The sequence below is a fragment of the Gouania willdenowi genome, unplaced genomic scaffold, assembly GCF_900634775.1.
Source record: "Gouania willdenowi unplaced genomic scaffold, fGouWil2.1 scaffold_93_arrow_ctg1, whole genome shotgun sequence".
Classification (NCBI taxonomy): Eukaryota; Metazoa; Chordata; class Actinopteri; order Blenniiformes; family Gobiesocidae; genus Gouania; species Gouania willdenowi.
The window spans coordinates 867,501-889,334 of NW_021145258.1; the positions used below are offsets into that span (position 1 = coordinate 867,501).

Genomic DNA, 21,834 nt, shown 5'->3' on the forward strand with positions numbered 1-21,834 from the left:
TATTGTTATAACCATTACTATTATTACTATTACTATTTTCGCTAATACTATTTTTTGTATATTATCATCAGGGATCTACACAAACTTATCCAGTCGTGGCACTGGTGTGACCAACTTTCTCTGTAATTATAATAATAATAATAATAATAATAATAATAATAATAATAATAATAATAATGGGTCCACAACACGGCTCCACTATGATTGTTTGTTCTGTGCAAGGGTGAGTTTTTCTTATATTATTCTATGTGCTAAGAAAGATGCTAGCGGCTACAATGTAAACACACACACACGGCTGAAGCACGTTCGTGCACTACACCGGGATGAAAATACTGAACTCACACAGAGCCGTTTAGAGAGTTGTTGTTGCAAAACGTTTATTTTTCATGGTACTTCTGTCGAGCTTAACAACCTGCGACGGATTATGTGTAAGACGCGCGCGCGAGAAAACACACGGAGGAGATGGATGGAGAGACACACACACAGTATTTATAATAAAAATAAACTAAATGAGTAAAACAAAACAAAAAATAAACAATATTTATACAAAAAATACACCAAATGACTCCAGAATCACACTACAATGGCAACAAAAAACAATAATTATCCAAAAAATGCACAAAAAGACAACTGAAAGATTAAAAAAAACACAATGATACATTAAACCAGGAAAATTGCACCCACATTTTGCACCCGCAAATATACCCCTTTTGCTCCCACATGAATGCATACTTCTGACGGGCACTGTACTTGACTTAAAAAAAACATACATTTACAGAAAAATATAACAAAAATATGAAAATGGCTCAAAATACACAAAACTAAATGTTTTTACAAAAAATACACAAAATTACTCCTGAATAACACTACTATATCAACAAAAACAATAATTATACAAAAATACACATGACTCCAATAAAACATACATTACAAAAAAATTAAAATTAAAAAAAAAAAGCATACATTTATGCACAAAAAGACAACAGAAAGATACACAAATACACATGGCTCCAAAAAACATACGATACAGAAAAATACACCATACAAAAAAATATAAAAGTGAAGTCATGCACATGACCCATAGAATTAAACCAGGAAAATTGCACCCACATTTTGCACTCGCAAATATACCCCTTATGCTCCCACATGAATACATACTTCCGACGGGCACTGCACTAGTCTTTTATAATGAATGATGGACATGTGTGTGCTTACTAGGAACATGATGAAGATGCCAGCCAGCCATGCAAACATAGAGCAGAGACACTCACAATAAGTCAACTGGTGACACTCTTACTGGTCGGAATCTTTCTCTGTGTGCCATGTTCATCACTCCTTTCTGTCTCTTTATCATTCTTTGTTATTATTGACAAGGGTTTTCTCCTCAGGAAAGTGATGAAGATGCCAGAAAAATAAATGAGCTGAGAGTAGAAACTTCAACAATAAGCCATGTAAGACAAGAGTATTGTTTTCTGTCTCTCTCAAATTACAGTCTCTAAAGCCTTGTTCCTGTCCCAGACTCAATGCTCCCCTTCTAGTCTCTTTTTTAAATGAATATTGGGCATGTGTGTTCTTCCAAGGATAGTGATGAAGATGACAGCCAAACAGAAGAGCAGAGAGCAGAAACTTTTAATGAAGCACAGGTGAGACGAAACTACAACCATTACTCTTTTTCTGTCTCTGAAACTACACAACCTTCACAGTCTTATCTCTTCTTCTTTTTCTGATGTTTTTGATGACTAATGGACTTTTGTTCTTCCTCTATGGTCCATCATGTTCACAAAAGAGCTCTCAGAGCAATGATGATGCTGGCAGCCAAACAGAAGTGCAAAGAGCAGACCTTTCCACATTGGAACAGGTGAGATTAAACACAATTAAGTTCATTCTATTATCTGGTATGTCATTATTCGTACAAGTCAAAAAATAGATAACCAGATGTGCTCATTATTCCTGCACTTCATGATACTGTACGTAGACTCTGATCTTGTGTTGTGCTTTCTATATCTGTGTTTTTAAAAGAGTGCTTTTTCCCCTGTAATTTTAGGAAAATGTCCCTCAAGACATGGATGTTGTTCACTCCCATGGACTAACGGAAGGGCAGCGTTTCATCTCCATTCTCTCCTTTGCACTGAAACACAACACTACTGGTGTATTAACTGAAGATCTGCTGACACTTTTAAAGTTATATTCTGCTGGGACAAGTGCAGTTCCAACAAGCAAGTACTTTTTGGAAAAACCATTAGCTGGTATTGTAGATACATTTCAACGCCATCACTACTGCAGAGTATGTACTAAGTACCTTGGCACTTCTCAATCAGAAGAAGGGACCTTAACATGTGTGTCATGTTTGTCATCCATCACAGCAAAAGACAGTTTACACGGAGGACATTTCTTTATCAGTATTCCGTTAAAGGATCAACTTAAAGATATTTTTGAAAATCAGGGTATGTATGATCTCTGTTTTCTTACTGATGATTGTAGGCATGGAATAAATGATATATGTGATGGGACTTTATATCAGAGCTTGAAATCAAAAAGTGAAGAAGATTTCTTATCCCTAACATTTAATTGTGATGGTGTACCAGTCTTTCAGTCCTCTAGATTCAGTATTTGGCCAATACTGTGTTGCGTTAATGAGATACCCCCTGATATTAGAGATAAGCATGTACTTTTATGTGGTTTGGATCCAGAAAGCCAGACATGACCTGCTTTTTGAAACCATTTGTGGAGGAATGTAACAATCTTTCACGAGCTGGCTTTGAGTGGCAGCATCCTTGTGATCAGTCGTGGAGGCGTGCAAAGGTGCATTCATTGTGCTGTGTGTGTGATGCAGTAGCAAGGCCATTGGTCCAAAATTTTAAACAATTTAATGGTGAATATGGCTGTGGGGTCTGCCTTCATCCTGGAGATCAAATTAGGAAGGGAAAAGGAAATTCAAGGGTTTACACATGCTTAGAGGAAAAACCAAATGACAGAAATCATAAAACCACTGTAGAAATTGGACAAAATGCTGAAAGAGAAAAGAAGAACATTTTGGGCATTAAAGGCTCATCTGCTATCGTAGATTTAGCTGAGTTTGATCTAATCAATGGCATGGTCCCTGACTACATGCATTGTGTTTTGCTTGGCGTGTGCAGACAATCGGCAACATTGTGGTTTGAAACAAAGAGCAATGCTGAGCCATGGTACATTGGCACACAAACGGCAATTATGGACAGACGACTTGTGTCAATAAAACCTCCAGGAAGTGTTGCGCGAGTTCCGAGATCTCTCACTGATCGAAAATTCTGGAAAGCCCATGAATGGCAACACTGGCTTCTGTACTATAGCTTGCCAGTTCTGAAAGGTCTACTTCCCCAGAAGTATCATGTTCACTGGGCATTATTGATGGAGGGCATAAGCATTTTGTTGAGTTCTGAATTAAATGCTGAACAGATAAATCATGCCCATGATGCATTAGTGTACTTTGTTGGAGGTGTGCAATCACTGTATGGGAAAGAGCACATGACATTTAATGTTCATTCACTTCTGCATTTAAGCCAAAGCGTTGTGCATTTTGGCCCTTTGTGGGCCGACTCAGCATTTATGTTCGAAGATTTCAATGGATACCTGCTGAAACAAGTAAAAAGTAGTCAAGCTGTACCACAACAAATCTGCAAACGAGTGTTGTTATCTCGTGCTTTTCCCCGTTTAACAAAGACGTTTCTAACAAATGCCCCAGCAGAAGTTAAAGATTTCTGTCGTGAAATGAGAACAGAAAAGCACCATGTAAAGAAAGTTGCAAAGTTCAATGAGGTGACTGCCCTTGGTCCTCCAAATGTAAGAATAATATCTGTTTCTGAACCAGCTGCCCTGCACCCATTGACTCTGTAGTGAATTACTGCAAGAGGATTTTTGTAAATGGAGAGGTTGTTCATGGTCATACATACAGCAAAGCAAAACAAAGAAACAACTCTATTGTACTTTTGAAGGATGGGACTATTTTTAGAGTCCCACACTTCATTGACATGGGTGATCAGTGTCTGTATGCCATAGGAAACTATGGTAATTGCACAGTGCAGAAGTTAACCAGAGGCTCTCTTATCAGAACCCCACTAAGTTACACGTCAAATGTGCACTTCCCCACAGGCTTCCACAAAGCCATAAACAGTACTCATGTTGTTAGACCATGTTTGTATATTCAATGTTCACAGTCCAGCTCAATTGTATGTAAATTCCTAAAGACATACTACTGTAAATGAATGAACGTACACTAAATTATCATGTAATTGTTTAAAGGCTTAATGTGACGTTGTAATCTGACAACATCACAGACAGCGAGACTCATATTTTTCACTCATTGTGGACGGAGGATATACTGGATTACTGCTATATATGTGTGTAAAACCTCACACATTCTACCATCAAGGTTGTTGAAATGGAAAAAGTAATTGACCTGTAACTACAGTGAGAAAACCCTAAAACTTTAAGGTGACCTTTGCCTTGTGGTTAATTTCTTAATTATTAGTTATATTAATGAATTGTCAGATGTGATACATTCTGCAAAAAATGTTACCAGAGCCAAAAATATATTCAGGACCATTCAGGCTAATGGTTAAGAGTGTGCTGTTGAATAATGGCTGCATGTTTAGCAGTATAATGAGTCCAAGAAACATGAAAATCCACTGGGGTAGTCTAATAGAAGCAAGGCTGCCCGTATGTGTCATCATCTAACACCCACCCACCCACCCAAGCTCCTGGTATTTCCACATGGTCTCCCACTCTTGTAAAAATCATACTCATTCTTTCTTAGTTTCCAAGATCTGCCAAATTTGGGTATTCTCAAGGAGATATGGCCCAACCCGATCTGTTCAGATTGTCAGCTGACCTTTTTCCTGGGTTCATAATGTTGCAAAACATGTATTATTTGAATAGTAAGAGATTTGTCTATTTGCTCAGCTAAATCCAGATAGTGTCTTGTCATTTTAAAATAGTGTTTTTTATGTTTATGTGCCTCTCAGAAAGAACTTCAGCATATTGCTCACCTGTGGAACACCCACATCATTCAGAGAAGCAGAAATGCAGTTGCACCTAGTGGCCGGCCTCACATGATGTACATGCTTCCTCAGCTTTTTGGGGAAAGGACCATCTTAAACATGCATCTGTGCAAGCAGTACAAACATGCAGAGCGCAATGCATACAACGAGGACCTTACCCATGTGATGAGACTGCCATCCACTGGAAGGATAAGGTGAACACAGACAACTTCATTCATCTCCCATCCACAATTGAACTGTATCTATTTTTAAGAACTTGCATACGTAAAGATTAGTGAAATAAGCTATCCTGGCTCGTAAAGCACCACCTGCATTAATATTTTTTTATTCATATTGTGTGAGGGTGTGATAGCAGTGTTACAGATTTTTCCATTTAAAGGTATTAAAATAAACAAATAGTTTATAACATACACTACAAATAAATGTTTTTGATGAGCAATAATCCCTTCTGGTGTTTCTTGGGCACACTATATATATATATAATGATATCTACCTTACATATCATTTTCAACATAAAATAGTACAAAGTATTCAAAAATGTGTATTCAACTACTAAATATAAAACAGTTGTGTGATCGTGAAAAGGAACAGCACAGTAACTGTGCAATAAAATGTGCACCTTTTAAAATATTAATAAAAAAAAAACTTGTTTTCCCTGGATTTCTTAAATACTCAAAGTGCAATTAAAATGACAGTCAATGAAAATTCACAAAATACTTTAAACAGAAAACAGGAACGTGCCCAGAATAGCACTTTAGGTTTCACCTTGAATATATAGAAAAAGCTGAACATAAGTGCATATTTTGTGCAGCACATTGGAGAACAGACTGTTTTTTTTAATTAATTTTTAACTCATAGTGCAAACTGTAGCATGCTTAACATGCCTTATGAACCTGATAAAATGGGGTTTATAAGTGGGCAGAGTGGGAATTGAGTTGGTAACTTGGTAACATTCACTGGGAACCATATTGCTTTAGAAATATAGTCCCCACATGGTAAACCCATGTAGGCAGACTCTCTGTGCCCCATAAGGGATGTGAAAGAGCAAACTAGACATGGAGAAGAACTTGGTAACAATATATCGGACTTATGTTGATTTAGTAATGTGGGTTTCACACAGTAAGCCCATGTAGGCACACTCCATGGGCTTCATGAGGGATTTAAAGGGGACATATCATGGTTTTAAATCCTTCTTTTTTTACATATAAATCATACAGTTGTGGTCTATATAAAGCGGAACTGCAATGCTTGGGTCTGAATTCCTCATTATTATAGCTCCACAGGCCCCTTTTCTACCCCTTTTCTGATGTGCTTCTGAGAGCAACTCGTTTTGGTGTGGTCTCTTTAAATGTAAATGTCTGAAGACGGTGCTTCGCGCACACAAAAATGACCTTACCCACAGATGTGGGTACCTTTCTATAAAAAATAAAACTCAACCAGGCACTTCGAAAAGGTTCGGATGCTGGGAGACGGTGTAATGAAGCGTCCTCTCATAACTTCGGCATCCTTGAGCTTGGACTACAAAATAAAAGCGAGAAATAAAAATGGCGGATTGCGGAGTGTTGGACCTGGAGTTGATGTCCTAATTTGGCAGTTCCGCTGCAAATACTGTGATGTAATAGTTCAAAAAACGTAATAAAAAAAAAAATGGTGAAATGGACGAGATTTTATATAGCGCTTTATCACCACACTGAAGCAGTCTCAAAGCGCTTTTACATATCAGCTCATTCACCCAATCACTCTCACATTCACACACCAGTGGGACAGGACTGCCATGCAAGGCGCTAGTCGAACACTGGGAGCAACTTAGGGTTCAGTGTCTTGCCCAAGGACACTTCGACACATAGTCAGGTACTGGGATCGAACCCCCAACCTCTCGATCAGAAGACAACCCTCTACCACCTGAGCCACGGTAATAGAGAATAGAAAAATCGAAACAGATTGAAAAATATGAGCAAAACAGAATATAAAGATATCTACGGAGCACCTGAAGAGACTAATTTGATTTTTTCTGTACTTCTAAGCACTCTAAATATACAACAAAATGAATTTAAGGGCTAAAAAAGTGGATTTAGCATGATATGTCCCCTTTAAGTGGGCAAAGTGTGAATGGGCTGGATCTAAGGAAAACTATCTGGTACTCATGTTCTTTTGTAACATAGGTCCCACGTGGTCAGCCGATGTGGGCATCGTTTGGATTTTACCGATGCCCGCCCCCCAAGCAAAGGCCACAGCCCCCCCACCAGCATCCCGGGCTGACAGGAGACTCCCACGCCAAACCCAACGGGAAAGCAGGCGCAGGGCGAAGGCGGCGGAGGGGGGGAGGACGAGACAGGGGACAGAGAGCAAGAGGAAAGAGTGGCAGAGAAACATGCAGGCCCCCAGCCCCAAGGGCCAACCAGACATGCACAGAGGAGGCAGGAGAGTAACACCAAACCACCCAGGGACCACGAGAGCACCCGAAAGGGACGCACGCCCGCGCAGAGGCACCCAACACACCCCAGCAAGCCACCCAGGTCAAGGCCACCCCACAAGCCCATGGAGGTCCAGGACTACAGTTAGATCAGTGTGTTAGTAAAGAGTGGTGCTGGCAGTCGCTTGCAGGCTAGATCATCAGGCTAAAAATGAAAAATCAAGATTCAATGCAATTAGACCTGTATATATTGTTGAAACAACAACAAAAAGAGGCTTTAAAACTGTAAGTCTGTACCGTACCACACAATGTTTTCATCTGGTGGCTCTGTTTAGGATAAAAAGAACTACGCTTGTCACGTTATTGTCGTCAGGTCCGCTCATCGTTTGAGTGGTTTGCGTGTTTGTCCCGCTCCGCTCAGCCACCAGAACTCAATCGTCTGGTGAGCACTTCCAGATTAATCACCTTTATGAAAAATACAAGGAGATTAAGATAGATTCCAGGCTAGCCCACTCATGTCTTTTGCACCAAGGCGAGGCAAATTTATTTGTATAGCGCATTTCATACACAAGGCAACTCAATGTGCTTTACATGATCAAAAAGTGCAACAGGAAACATTCAACAGCTTAAAATCAATAAGAACATTAAAGTCAGCAAAAAATAAAAATAATCAATAAACACATTACATCAACAATATGACCAAAAATCTCCCTCTCAATCATACACAGTGATTTAAAAATGTTCACAATGGATGCTGACTTCAGCTCTGCTGGCAGTTTGTTCCACTTCTTTGCAGCATAACAACTAAACACAGCATCACCATGTTTACTGTGAGCTCTGGGCAAAACATTTGGTGATAAATAAAAAAATTCTGACCAGATTTTATGAAGATTGAATGTATGTTTTTATGTATAACAACAATAATAACATATTTTATATCAAAATAAGGTATTTGAATTCTTACTTAATAATTAGATATTTTGGGTATTGAATACAATTCATAATAATTGTTAAAAAAGAAAAATAATGTTAACAAAAATAAAGAATAATTCCGTATAGATTTTGAAAATACTTTAGGCCCACAAACAACAAGAATAATATTATTAATAATATTGATAATAATAATACAATGGAGCATTGTAGTCAGTAAAAAAAACAACCTGTTTTCCGAATTAATATTTTTTTAAATGACCAGACACGTAATTATTCATTTATAGTTTAAATAGTGTTTACATACATATTATTTACAGTTAAAAAGCACTCAGCTTTGTTCACTAAATTCCTGTAAACAATTGTTCTAGTGCAGTGGTTCCCAAACTTTTCACAGTCCGTACCCCTTCAAACATTTAACCTGAGGCCATGTACCCCCTACTCCTGCACACTATAATGTAATGCAGCGTTTTTTAACCTTGGGGTCGTGAACCCATGTGGGGTCACCTGGAATTAAAATGGAGTCCTCTGAAATGTATAATAATTTATGATTAAAAAAAAAAAAAAAACTGATGAAAATGTATTTTTTAAAATGTTTTAATTATAATTTTTCAAATCATAAAACCACACACAAAACAAACTTAAATAACTGTATTCTATGCTTTCACTTTCACAAATTTAGTCTACATAAAATAAAACGCAGTATAAAAATATCTGAGCTGGCACATCTTGTCACATTGTGCCCTAATCCTCACAACAACAAACATTATCAAAAGATAATTCTAGAAAGAAAAGAAAAAGAAAATTAAATGTGTGGCTTTATTGTTTTTTCATTTCAGATGTGATTGATCCACTGAAGCAGAGGATGAATGCTGTAACCATCACTGCTGTGTTACACATGGACCAAAGTTTCCTCTCAGCCTGTTGTTAATAGAAATGAAACACTTTCTCATCTGCTTTGCTTCAGTTCATTTAGGGCCAACATTGTTGAATTGATTGATCACCACATTTGACACTACACAGATATACAGTATGTATGAATAACGTGCTTCAAGTAGAGAAAATAAGACATGAAAGCATTAGAAAATGAGTGTTTTTCTTCTTTTTTAATGTAATATCTTTATGTAGGTCAAACAGTCAAACATTGTTTTGTGTTGTACATGTGAGTGACATATATAACATTCTGTCAACTGTACCTTCCATGCTGTGGTTGTTGGGTGGGTGGGTGGGTTCATGTTTGTACAGACTGGTAAAGAGGGCTGATCTGTGGTGGACACAGAGCTGGACTCTGGTGGCAGAATGACAGACCCTGGAGAAGACTCCATCCATCCTGGAGAAGATAAAGCCCCCACTGCACTGGACCATGATCACACAGAACAGCTGTTTAGTCTCTGAGCTGCTCCACAAACACTCAGGAAGTATGCATCATTAATATTATTATCCACCGGTATATGTGAAGATGCCCGTAGTATTGTAGTTGGTTGCTAATGAATTCAACCAGGACTCCAAGCTCCGAGTATGCTTTACGACGACTGTGTCCTCTTGAACTAAAGTATCCTCTTTACCTGTCCGTCACTAATGTTAAAGTTGTGCCAACTGCAAATCCTTAATATCTTTATATTCTAACTCGAAAAGTAAAAATTAATGAATGGATGAATATTCAGCGCTGTGGATGACGCCATTGTGATGAACTCTGACCCGGAACCAGTCTGTGTTTAAAAAAATAAATAAAAAATTACGAGATAATCCCCACAGGAAAAATAATTAATTTGGTAAACAGATTTAAAAAAAACATTTTGGAAAACGGATTTAAAAAAAAAAATATTAATTCGGTTAACCGATTTAAAAAAAAAAAATATTATTTCAGAAAACGGATTTAAAAATATATATATAATAATTCGAAAAAACGGATTTTAAAAAAAATATTTTTTCAGAAAACGGATTTAAAAAAATATTAATTCGGAAAAGGGATTTAAAAAAAATTAATTTGGAAAACGGATTTGAAAAAAAAATTAATTCGCAAAACGGATTTAAAAATAATATTAATTCGGAAAACGGATTTTTTTTTTTACTGACTACAATGCTCCATCGTATAATAATGATAATAAAAATTAATATAAAAGTAATTCTCCATTTTGAAAAAGGTTTTTTAATTCTTAATAATTACATGCTTCCATTGTACTATTTAAAAGGTTGAAATCTTGCTCTTTAAAAATTATTCGATATTTATGTTTTGAGTAAATTCTGTTTTATTTGTTGTTTGGTTTTTGATTATCAATGTTGTGTATTGTGTTTAATCTGTTTTTGTTCCTTTTTTGTCTTTTTTTTTTAAATTAACAATTAAAAACACAAAACAGTCGCATATTTACATGTGAACTGTAAAAATATTTATATTTTTTAATTTTTTGTTTCTTTTTTTTTCTATTTTATATATATAACAAAAAAACTGTCACATATTTAATTGTGTACTATTGAAATTTAAAAAAAAAACATCGTATGGTCGGTTTACATTCAAATATCACGTTCCAGCATATCAGGAAGTGACGTATATATGCGCATGCGTTGTAAGGATTGGGCACTGACAGTTGACTTTTGTAAACAGGAAGTAAGTCGTTACATGCTAACGTTTCAGCTGTATATCGCAGCCATCTGTGTGTGTTTTTTTTTTCACATACATTGATACAGTGTGAATTAGTCTTTCTGTTGGATTTTATTTTTTGTGTTTGGATTAATAATAACTTGTTTTTCCTCGGACTGTTCGACCGACTTTTTGTTTTTTTTAAAAACAACACGGTCACAGGAACATGGCGTATTTCAACGGTAAGAGACTTCTGTGGAGCTCAGCTTTAATATTAAACATCTGTTGATTTCCTTTAGAGGAATTTGACTTCAAAATGAGGAGGGAGGTCAGCAGAGCTGGGAATAGTGTCATGGAGTCACTGTACACAGCTGGTATATTGTATAAATACATGTCAACCATGTGCCAAACTACACTGTACCTGCAATCTATGGATCCTTTTAGGTTCTGTAATATCTCAGCATTAGTTATGAAGGCGGATAGCTTGGTTTGTGCACTGAGCTCTGAGACAAAGCACAGGGTAACGGTTGTTCTAGTTTGTGGGGTTTAAACTCATTTTATTTTTGTGGGGACAATAGGGCCCGATCTATAAACAAAACCCCAAAAACACTGTCAGAGTGAACAGAACCAGACCTGATGTCCACTACACCTGGTCTCCAAATGTCAAAAGGTTCACATTAAAATACCTGTTTATGCACATTACACATTTGCTTTATCTTTGGTTGTTAGTTAAGCCCTACATATACCAACATTTAACCACACGGATTCATTTAATTTCACTGACTAAATTTGCTTATTCAATTCATTTATTAAAATATTTCATTATATAATTATACCGTAAATTTATAATTTTAGTATTTTTTATGGCAACTGAATGCTGGTACAAAAATACATTTTACTGCACATTGTACAATCCAAGACAAAGCATAGAGATGCACCGTGCTATAGGACAATTCTTGGCCAAAACCAAAAATGAAAAAAAACTAAGACCAAAAACTGAAAGAATTAATTTTGTCATTATTAGTAACATTGCATTTATGGCTATGCATGTGTACTAAACTCACTAAAATTATAGGTTAATGATGTGGATTTTCTTTTACAGAGGACAATCACAGAATTGCACCCCTACATGTTCGCAAACACCGAGGCCCCTACAAGGGGTCGTCGTTCCGCAGAGACCGACAGCGGGGGAACCACCATGGTGGATTTGGAGGACCTGGACTCTTGTCCAGGCTTGTCATTGATCGAGATGTTACCATGAGTGACAGCTCTCAGGACAGCAGTTCTCAGCCAAGATAGTAAGTGTTGACTTTCATTAAATGTTGTCTTTCTAAGAATGGCATGGTATTCCTGAAACAACATTCAATTCATACATTGTAAATGAAAAAGTAGCTTAGTAATATAATTAGTTACAATTAATAGCTGTGCAGCGCTCGAGCCAATGTGAATAAGACGTGCTTTTTCAAATTTTGGTTCACAGTTGGAGATGGTCCCACATGTTTTAACCCAGACATTTAATTGTCACAATGTTGTTTCTTACTACAGCATCTATTTATAAAGCAAGGTGTGTGTGTCTCAAATATGTCTGTGGATAAGTAGGGCTATATAAAATACATTTTTGAAATTTAGTTTTTTTAGAAATTTTTGTCATTTCTTAAAGAAAATATTAGTTTTTAACTGATGTGAGGAAACACAATAAATACTGGTAAATAAAAAAACTCATAATAAACAAAAATGTATGTCAAAAATAAAATAAGATACAATAAAAGGTAGATATAAGTTGTAGTGACATGGATTATTCTGAGTGCTCCTTTTTAATTATTTAGAGGTCATATAAATATGTATGAGAACAGCATTAATGTCACTATATTTCCTCTCAGGCATCAATGGTTTACTGAATCTGATCAGGTTTAATGATTACGTTTTGACCAACTTAGTTTAAATGAACCTAATTCAAATTGGATTAGAATTAGATATAACTGTGCAGTATTCTTCAGAGACCAGATAGCAGCAGATGACAGAAGGCTCATTACAACCAGAAAAGACTTTCCATGAAAACCCACAATCCTTAGAACTGTTTGGTCACTTGCCTTTTGCTCTTGTACAGAAATCATCATCATTAGTATTATTTTGTCTTGTTCAGCAATCCTTATGGGAGAGAATTTTGCAAAGGAGACGGTCGTATGGACAGAGATTGGCGACAAGGCAAAGGTGGAGGTGGCAGAGGAGGAGGGAGAGGAGCTTTCAGAGGAGGAACTAGAAGCCGAACAGGCTGGTTCAAAATCACGGTGTGTAAGCTCACACTCACACTCACATCTGGTTAATCTGCTTTGTGATTGGTCTAACAGGATCCCCATTTGTTTGCCTTGTCAACAGATTCCTCACGGCAAAAAGTATGACAAGAAGTGGTTAGTGCCAGCTCTACAGGACATCTGCTCCATCCCTTACACTCCTATTCAGGTGAGTGTTGGCAGGATTTGATCATTTACTAATAAGTGATTGAGATAAAAAAGATGTTGTTTATCACTTGAGATGTATGGAGGAAATGCCTTTGCTTTATCATTGTATTTATCATCCTTTGTATACGTTGATTATTACAGTGAGTTTGAACACTTTTTCCTTTATTTTATTTACTTGTGATAATCACTAATACTTTTTATATCTCTAACAATCACCTAAATGCTATGTTTTAATTGCATTTTTTCTATTTACTAGTATCATGACGACCACAATAACGTTCATTTCTACGTTGATGATTTCACTACTGCCAGTGCCCTGCGCAAGTGTTCTCGCAAGGTCACAGACTGTGATGGCTATAAGGTACGTTTGTGGTGACAACTGGAAACACAAACTCACTTCTATGAGAACTTTGTGTTATCTGTTATCAGCCTTGAGCTCACGTACACCTGCCTTTATGATAAATGTTTTTTTATTACTTTTTTCATGCAAATGGCTTGAAAACTGAGCTTCAGGATCTTCAGTTTGAAAACACCAATTACAAATGTTTCTGAATACTTAAAAATGACCAAGGATTTCTTAGAAAACTACAGTCAAAACCACCAACTGGGTCTCAGTGTTTGTCCAGTGCATCTCACAGTGAACAATGTTTACTGATAAATGTATTCTTTGCATTTAGTGAATTGTTTGCTAAATGTTCTCACAGGCTCTACATTACTGTTTTCACTCATTAGTTTGTGATGTTTTTTTTCTTGACTGATGTTCCTCAAGGTGGCGTTACACATCAAGCGCAGTGATCCCCCCAACTTCCTCTTCCCTAATCTGAAGGTTGAAGAATTGGAGCATCTGAAGGTCAGTGATAACAAATCATCCAGGGGGTCAGTGTGGACATTGTGGAGGAGTTCAAATACCTGGGAGTGAATTTCACCCTGATGTGAATTTGATCTACTAATAGTTTATTTGTTTAGTTAAATGTGTTAAATTTGGTGTGACACAATTAGGGTTGCAAAGAGGTGGAAGATTTCCAGTAAATGTTCAAAGGAATTTAAGATTGGGAATATTCTAAAATAGAAACTTTTCATGGGAATTATGTATAGGAATTTACTGGACATTTTTAGTTATTTTAAATAATAATACCATAGCCAAATGTTAACATCCATACAAAATAGTACATACAATAGTACATCTTGTTTTTTAGGACTTGCAGAAAGTAGTATGTTAGCATTAATTGGTCAAAGTTGTTGTCTGTTAATGGTTAAATAGTTAACTATGAGCATCCCTGATTTAAAAGAATGTTTTTGAACTGTTTTAAAGATGTTTTTTCTTCTCTTTTCTAGCAATGCATGTCAAAACGTTTTGATGGCTCACAGCAAGCTTTGGATCTGACCAGTATTCACACAGACCCAGGTAACCACACCACCTCTTTTGGCATTAGATTATTCACAATGTTGGCCACTTCCTTTGACATCTCAAAGAAAACACCTTTTATTGGGGATGTGTTGTTTTATATAGTGGAAATATTTATCAATCACTGTTTTTTAAAACACAATCTAAATGGCATGTGTTACTGGGTTAACAGGCTGGAAGCACCAGGTGATACTTTTATATACAGTTTACATTTTTGTGGTTAGAATTATTATTCATTGATTACAGTTGGTTTCATAATGTATTATTATTATTATTATTATTATTTTTTTTTTCTTAAAATGTTTTAAATCTTCTGAATTGTGTTGTTCATGATGAAATATTACCTTGTGGATTCTTTCATAAGTGGACGTGAATGTTGAAACTTTTATGTTTACTTTGAAACAGACTTGGTCTCACAGGATATTAAAGTGGCTTTAAACAGGAAAACAAACATGGAGGCCGTCATTAAGATCATTGAAGAAAACATTCCTCAGGTAACGGTCGTACGACAATCAGCAACAATCTGTGTATCTTCATATACTGTGGATACTTTAAAAGTTAGATCATCAAAGTGAAGTCGAGACCTAATGAAATCAATGTTTTCTTTGCAGTTGACAAGCTTGAATCTCAGTCACAACTGCATCCAGAGACTGGATGAACTCAGCGAGCTTGTGACCAAAGTGCCTCATCTGAAGGCCCTGAACCTTTCACACAACGACGTGAGACTGGCCGCTCCAAGGCTTTCATTGTCATGTTTGTGTAGTAGTGTTGAAGGTTCATGTGTTGACGCCTACCGGCTTCCTGTTTGTTCCTCAGCTGAAAAGCGAACATGAGCTGGACAAGTTGAAGGGGCTGAAACTGGTGGAGCTGTGGCTGGTCAGAAACCCTCTCTGTGACCTTTTCAAAGACCCATCTTCATACGTCAGGTCAGTTTTCTTCATCCAAAATTGATGTTTTGATGATTTCTTTAACGAAGGCAGTTTCTACTAATCCAACGTCTTATATCTGAGTTTCCCACAGCATGCAACCAACGTGTGTCAAACCTGCTGTTGTGTGTTTTTGTTCCTAATGAATAACTGAATTTTCCCTCAGTTGATGGAGAACTTGTAAACAAAGGAAAACCCAACAATGTCCAAATTGAGAAAAGTGCTTTGTGTATGGCTGTGTTAAATCACAGGGTCTAACAATGCACTTAAAATGTACTTGATATTTTTTTCACCAAGACTCTGTTTTGTTTTTGAGTGACAGTGACTCGTTGGTTGCCCTGCATCTTCACCAGAGTGGGGAGGAGTTAAGACCAGACTGGTGGTAACCACCTCTCCCAGTAGCGCATCACTTCTCTCTTTAGAAAAAAACGTTTGTTTGGCAGTTTTCAGCTCAAACTGGTCGACCGTGTTTGTGTATATGTTGCTTTGCTACGTCAAATCTGTGTGTATCACCAAAATGGGGCAGAGGGTGAGTATACCTGCTGGTAAGTACACTCCAGGGTGGGCATTCAGGTGAACGTGGGACATGGTCATGTATGTTAGCGTATATTCAACAATGAGGAAGATGAATTCTCATACTAATTTCTCTGCTTTTCAATTTTGTTTCCATACCAGTGCTGTGTGCCAGAAGTTTCCCCAGCTTCTGAAGTTGGTAGGTCTACTCACTCATTCATTCATCAGCAGTTTATGGTCACTCAGTCTTCATTTCTACCAGCATAGTTTTGATACTAGAGGACCTTAGTGTTTAACGTCCTTTTGTCAATTATCAGTTGTGTTAAAGCTGCTGGGAACAATAATTATCTATCAGATAAAAGACATGGTGTAGGCCTCCATAGATCTATGACTCAAAGATCAATTGCACGACAAAATAATAGAAAGGAAATTGCAGCTTGAAAGTTTGTTCTGAGTTTTGTGCATTGCATTGTGGGATGTGGAGTCCCATAGATGGAAGGATAGAGGTGTTCTTAATTCTTATCATGATTTCTCATTTGTCCCTAAAAACTCTGTCAAATAGACTTCTCAACACAATTCTGGTGTTTTCACAGACTGAACGTTGTGGCAAAACAGTGGTAGAAGTGTATTTTGGGGCTTACACAGAAAGTTCTATATATCCAGCTGAAATTGATTGCCTCACGTAGTGATGTGATGTCACGGGGACAAACCAGAACATAAATGGAGTCAAACCACCACTGTCTTCCTTGTCTGTGGGAAGAACGCAAGAAATCCTGATAAGAATGAAATCAACTTCCAAGCAACAATTTCAACCTTTTACATTTAGAGTGATCTAACATATATTAATCTAAGGTCTACAGTATGTCTTTATCTGATTTAAAAAATAAAAAGATCATATCTAGCAGCTATAAGTACAGTATATTGTACTTGTTTACAAGATGTAAAATCTTCAAATAATTAAGTAGTTTTGTTTCCCCCAAATATTTATTTATTTATTTTTCAGAGACGATGCAATCAACATAATTACAATAAAGGTTTACAGCTGATGTGACGCATAAAGAGCTTCTAGCTAATGCTAATTCACAGCTCATGTCCCTGATTGGGCCTTTTTACACAATTTACAATAATAAAATACATTAATACAACATTTGTATAAAACTTTTTACAATCACACACATACACACACGATCCCACATACATTCACACAGACTCAGTGTTATTTACTTTGGTTTGTTTTCAGCCAAGACTAAACCCTAGAAGTGAACATTTTAAACTCAGATATGGTTTTAAATTCTGTGGATAATGAGTTCCACAGCTTCAGACCTGAGTATGATGTACCAGTCACTATATATTTATTATTACTGGTTCATTTAGTTTGAGTTTTTTTTATCCACTTGGACCAACCAGATTAGTTCAGAGGTCACAGATTGGCTTTGTTCTGGTACCTTGAGTTTAGTTTGTGTTTTGGTCCAGTGGTTTTTAAGGATAATGTTATGGCCAGTGTCAGTCGTGTTTCAAATAACACCAGATAATCACCAAATGAACTGATGTTTTCCAACTTGTACTAAACTGTGTATTGTCCCTCATCAGGATGGAAATGACCTCCCCCCACACATTGGCTTTGATGTGGAAACACCCACCACTCTCCCACCTTGCAAGGTTAGTCAGTGTGATGCTGAATTGTCTGTGTCTGTTGTGTTCAAAACGTCACTTGTCAAAGTACAAGAATATAGAAGCCACTATATTTTTAGATTCAAGCCTTTTCTGTAATGAACGTCTCATTTCTCCTGCTAAATGTTGACCATGTGATCACACAGGGAAGCTGCTTTGGCTCTGATGACGCTAAAGTCTACATTCAGCGCTTTTTGCAACAGTGAGTTTCTAACACTTTTCTCTATGTCGCTTCACAGCGTTTCTAACAATAAGTAGGAAATGACATCAGTGATTGGTGTTGATATGCAGAGTGTGTTTTGTTTGTTTCACAGGTACTACAGTGTGTACGACTCTGGAGACAGACAGTCACTGCTGGGGGCCTACCATGATGACGCATTATTATCACTAACAACACCGTACAACGTCCAGAATCCATCAAGGTAAGGACACACACACACACACACACACACACACACACACACACACACACACACACACAGGTGTATAACTTTGATTAAATGGCTACGTTTTCTTTGAGTGGTGCTGATTTTTTTGTTCTGGCTTTGTTTTTCAGGAGCGGTCTGAGAGAATATTTCAAAGACAGTAGAAACCTGAAGAGGACCAAAGACTCCAGTAAGTTCTCCTGAAGTGAACGTATGACTTGTAATGATTAGGGTTGGGTACCGAAACCTGGAACAAGTGTGGGACCAGTTCCCATGGAAACGCTAGTAACCGGGTCCAATAAGAACAAAGATTTTGGTGTCACACATTACTTGATACACATGACGTCGGTGCCGCTGCTCAGATCATTGATCAATGGCCTCATTTTTAACCGTAGCACATGCACAAAACATGGCCTAAAAGAAGGTGCATGACATTATCCTCCATAAATAAATGAATGTGTGGGAAACCCTGATGTGAATTTGATCTAATAATAGTTTATTTGTTTAGTTAAATGTGTTAAATTTGGCTCTGGAAATAAAAGGGCATTTTGAGATTTTGAAGTTAGTTTAAAGTAATGATTTAGCACCAGAAGCGTTGAAAAAGTAGCGAGTAGTAACTGATACCCAACCCTAGTAATGATGGAGCCCACCTGATGTTTGTCTTGTTTTCACCTGCCCTAGCGATGCGTTTCCATCTGCTAAAGCACAAACGGCTGAATGTGGTGGCGCTCCTCAACGAGCTGCCAAAAACTCAGCATGACATCACCTCTTTCACCGTGGACGTAAACGCCTACACAGTGAGTTCACGTCTGATCTGCCACACACTGAGTTACATCATTTGTGTTGTTCACACTCAGCCAAACTGCTTTGTTTTCACAGAATACGCTGCTGTCATTCACAGTGGGCGGAGTCTTCAAAGAAGGTCAGTATCTTAGTCGTCATGGTTTTAAGAAGATCCACTGCAACTCATCTGTTGCTCACTAACGCTTTCCTGGGTTTTTTGTGGTTTTTCAGTTGTTGTAGATGATAAATCTAAAGAATCTACAAGGGCCTTCTCCAGAGTTTTCATCACAGTTCCAGCAGTGAATTCTGGGTAGGTTACACACTTAAAACCAAAGTGCTGATTGGCAGCTGTAGCTTCAGATAATGCTTGCCTCCACTAGTATGACTGGAATGAACAAACGGTTGCATGTTCAATTTCATGTCAGTAAATACTGTTTCACCACGTGTGTTTTCTGTGTATTCCTATATTTACCTAATGTATGTTTATTTGTCCATAAAAGAAAATGATAAACCATAATGCTTTTACACAACAACCATTGTTATTGTAGAGATTACTAGGGATGGGCACCTTTCACATTTAAACCGATACTTGGTACTCGTAAATCAGTATCGGTACTCAACGATACCACTTTTCAGTACTTTTGTGCAGTAATAAATATTAATTAATATAATCTCAAAATATTCCAATTTACCATATTTATTTCTCATATCAATAATTATAATAATAATGATAATTATAACAAACAACTTTTAACAAATATATCAAACCAACATCTGTTTGTATTGTAGCACAATATAATCAGGGTTGGGGTCAATTATAATTGTAATTGCTTATTTGATAATTACAATTATGCCATAATTATAATTGTAATTTTAAAAGATCTCTTGCTGTCATAATCATGATTATATTGTAATTGAGTTCAGATAATTGACTATTTAATTGTAATTGCCATGAAAATTCTATCAAAATTGTCAATTATAGTTTAATGCTAAACTGATAAACCATGTTACAGTTCTATATGTACAGTTCTACACATATGTAGGTAACAATATGTTTGGTGTGGCCCTATAACACTGTAATATTAACACCATAGAAAGTCTCTAACCTTTGAACCCTGTGGTCCTCGTTCATACTTGAACAGTTTGTGCATCATCAACGACCAGCTCTTCATCAGAATGGCTACAACGGAGCAGATCAGCAGAGCTTTTGTGGCGCCTGCCCCGACCCCTTCCTCCAGCCCAGTGCCCACCCTCACTGCCCCACAGCAGGAGATGCTCAGCACCTTCTCCCTGAAGTCAGGCATGAAGCTGGAATGGTCCCTGAAGTAGGTGTCCTCTCCTAATGCCGTCTACCAGACTGGGATGAATGTCACAGCTCACTGGTAAACACTGTCTGTGTGTTGCAGGTGTCTGCAGGATAACGAGTGGGACTTGAACAAAGCAGCACAAATCTTCACTCAGTTAAAGGTGACACGACTCTAAACAATCCACGTCATGGTTTAAATGTGCTGATGTCTAAAGTAGCAACTGTTTCTGTTTCAGACGGCGGGAAAGATCCCAGACGTGGCGTTCCTAAAGTAAATCGTTGAAGAAAGAAAAACAGTCTTTGTATTTTTGTATAGAATAAAGTTAAAGTGAACTCATATGAACCGTTTCATCAGATATTTGACCTGAATACTGTTGGGTCGTGAGTCTTTTAGTTACATTAGTTCATTGACCCCCTACAGAAACCACAGCTTGCTTTATTGGTAATAAAATCACATTGTTAGTGAGATAATTGTGTGCATTCTTTCTGTACCCACTCCAGTTCAGGTTGTTTTCTACCATTACAATACATGTAAAACCCTGTTTTTTATTTATTCCATGCTGAGTGGATCTAGTTAAACTACTGGTCAACAATAGGGGTGTGAAAAAAAAATGATTTCACAGTATATTGAGATTTTTTTGGGTGCTGATTTTAAATAGATTTATTTATTTATTTAATTAATATTTTTGTGTATTTGTGCAATATTTCAGTGGTTACAATGCTTTCAATTTGTTGCAATGGTTACTTGATTTTATGATGGCAGTGTGTAATACCTGCAATATTTATGTATTCACAGACATTTTATTTTCATATAATCTGTTCAGATCAGTGTTTAAACTGATACAATAGGAGAAATTATTTGTTCTTATTTTTGTGCATTATCAGTAACTCAGGGTGATTTATCATTAATGTTCTCACTTACAGTTGTTACAATGCCGTCATTATGTTGTCATGGTTACTTTGAGACTTCTACACAGTAGTTTTAGTGAAAAGAAACTTGTTGCACTTTATGTTATGATGTCAGTGTGTAACACTGTATTTTCTTTTTTTCAGTGAAAATGTGTAAAAACACTAATAATAAATAATAAACAGGAGATTTTGAAGCAAATAGTTTTGACTCAATTCATCCTCTGACTGATCAATATCTACTGATGAACATATACAGCAACTTGATTTTTCATCTCTACGTTTAATTTTGATATTAACTGGGTAGAATATCGTGATAATATCGTATCGTATTGCAACATCCTTGCCAATACTCACCCCTAGTCAACAACAGACTCCTATGATGGTTTGTCATTTACAGTGTTTCCCCAAACTGTTCACAGTCCCGTACCCCTTCAGACATTTAACCTGAATCCATGTACCCCCCACCACTGCACACTTAAA

The 21,834-nt window shown here is 37.0% G+C and overlaps 1 protein-coding gene across 1 annotated transcript; it reads left to right on the forward strand.

Annotated features, from left to right (window-relative positions):
* The first annotated feature begins 9,727 nt into the window (after positions 1-9,727).
* On the forward strand, positions 9,728-20,911 carry LOC114461115 (nuclear RNA export factor 1-like). The gene is made up of 21 exons (XM_028442954.1): positions 9,728-9,797; positions 12,060-12,255; positions 13,101-13,245; positions 13,334-13,417; positions 13,673-13,777; positions 14,186-14,266; positions 14,752-14,821; positions 15,227-15,315; positions 15,433-15,540; positions 15,638-15,747; positions 16,423-16,459; positions 17,851-17,919; positions 18,078-18,133; positions 18,246-18,353; positions 18,488-18,546; positions 19,038-19,153; positions 19,236-19,278; positions 19,371-19,449; positions 20,282-20,464; positions 20,546-20,606; positions 20,682-20,911. The coding sequence occupies exons 1-21, from the start codon at positions 9,743-9,745 to the stop codon at positions 20,718-20,720; spliced, it is 1,893 nt and encodes a 630-aa protein (XP_028298755.1). The 5' UTR covers positions 9,728-9,742; the 3' UTR covers positions 20,721-20,911.
* Positions 20,912-21,834: the final 923 nt, after the last annotated feature.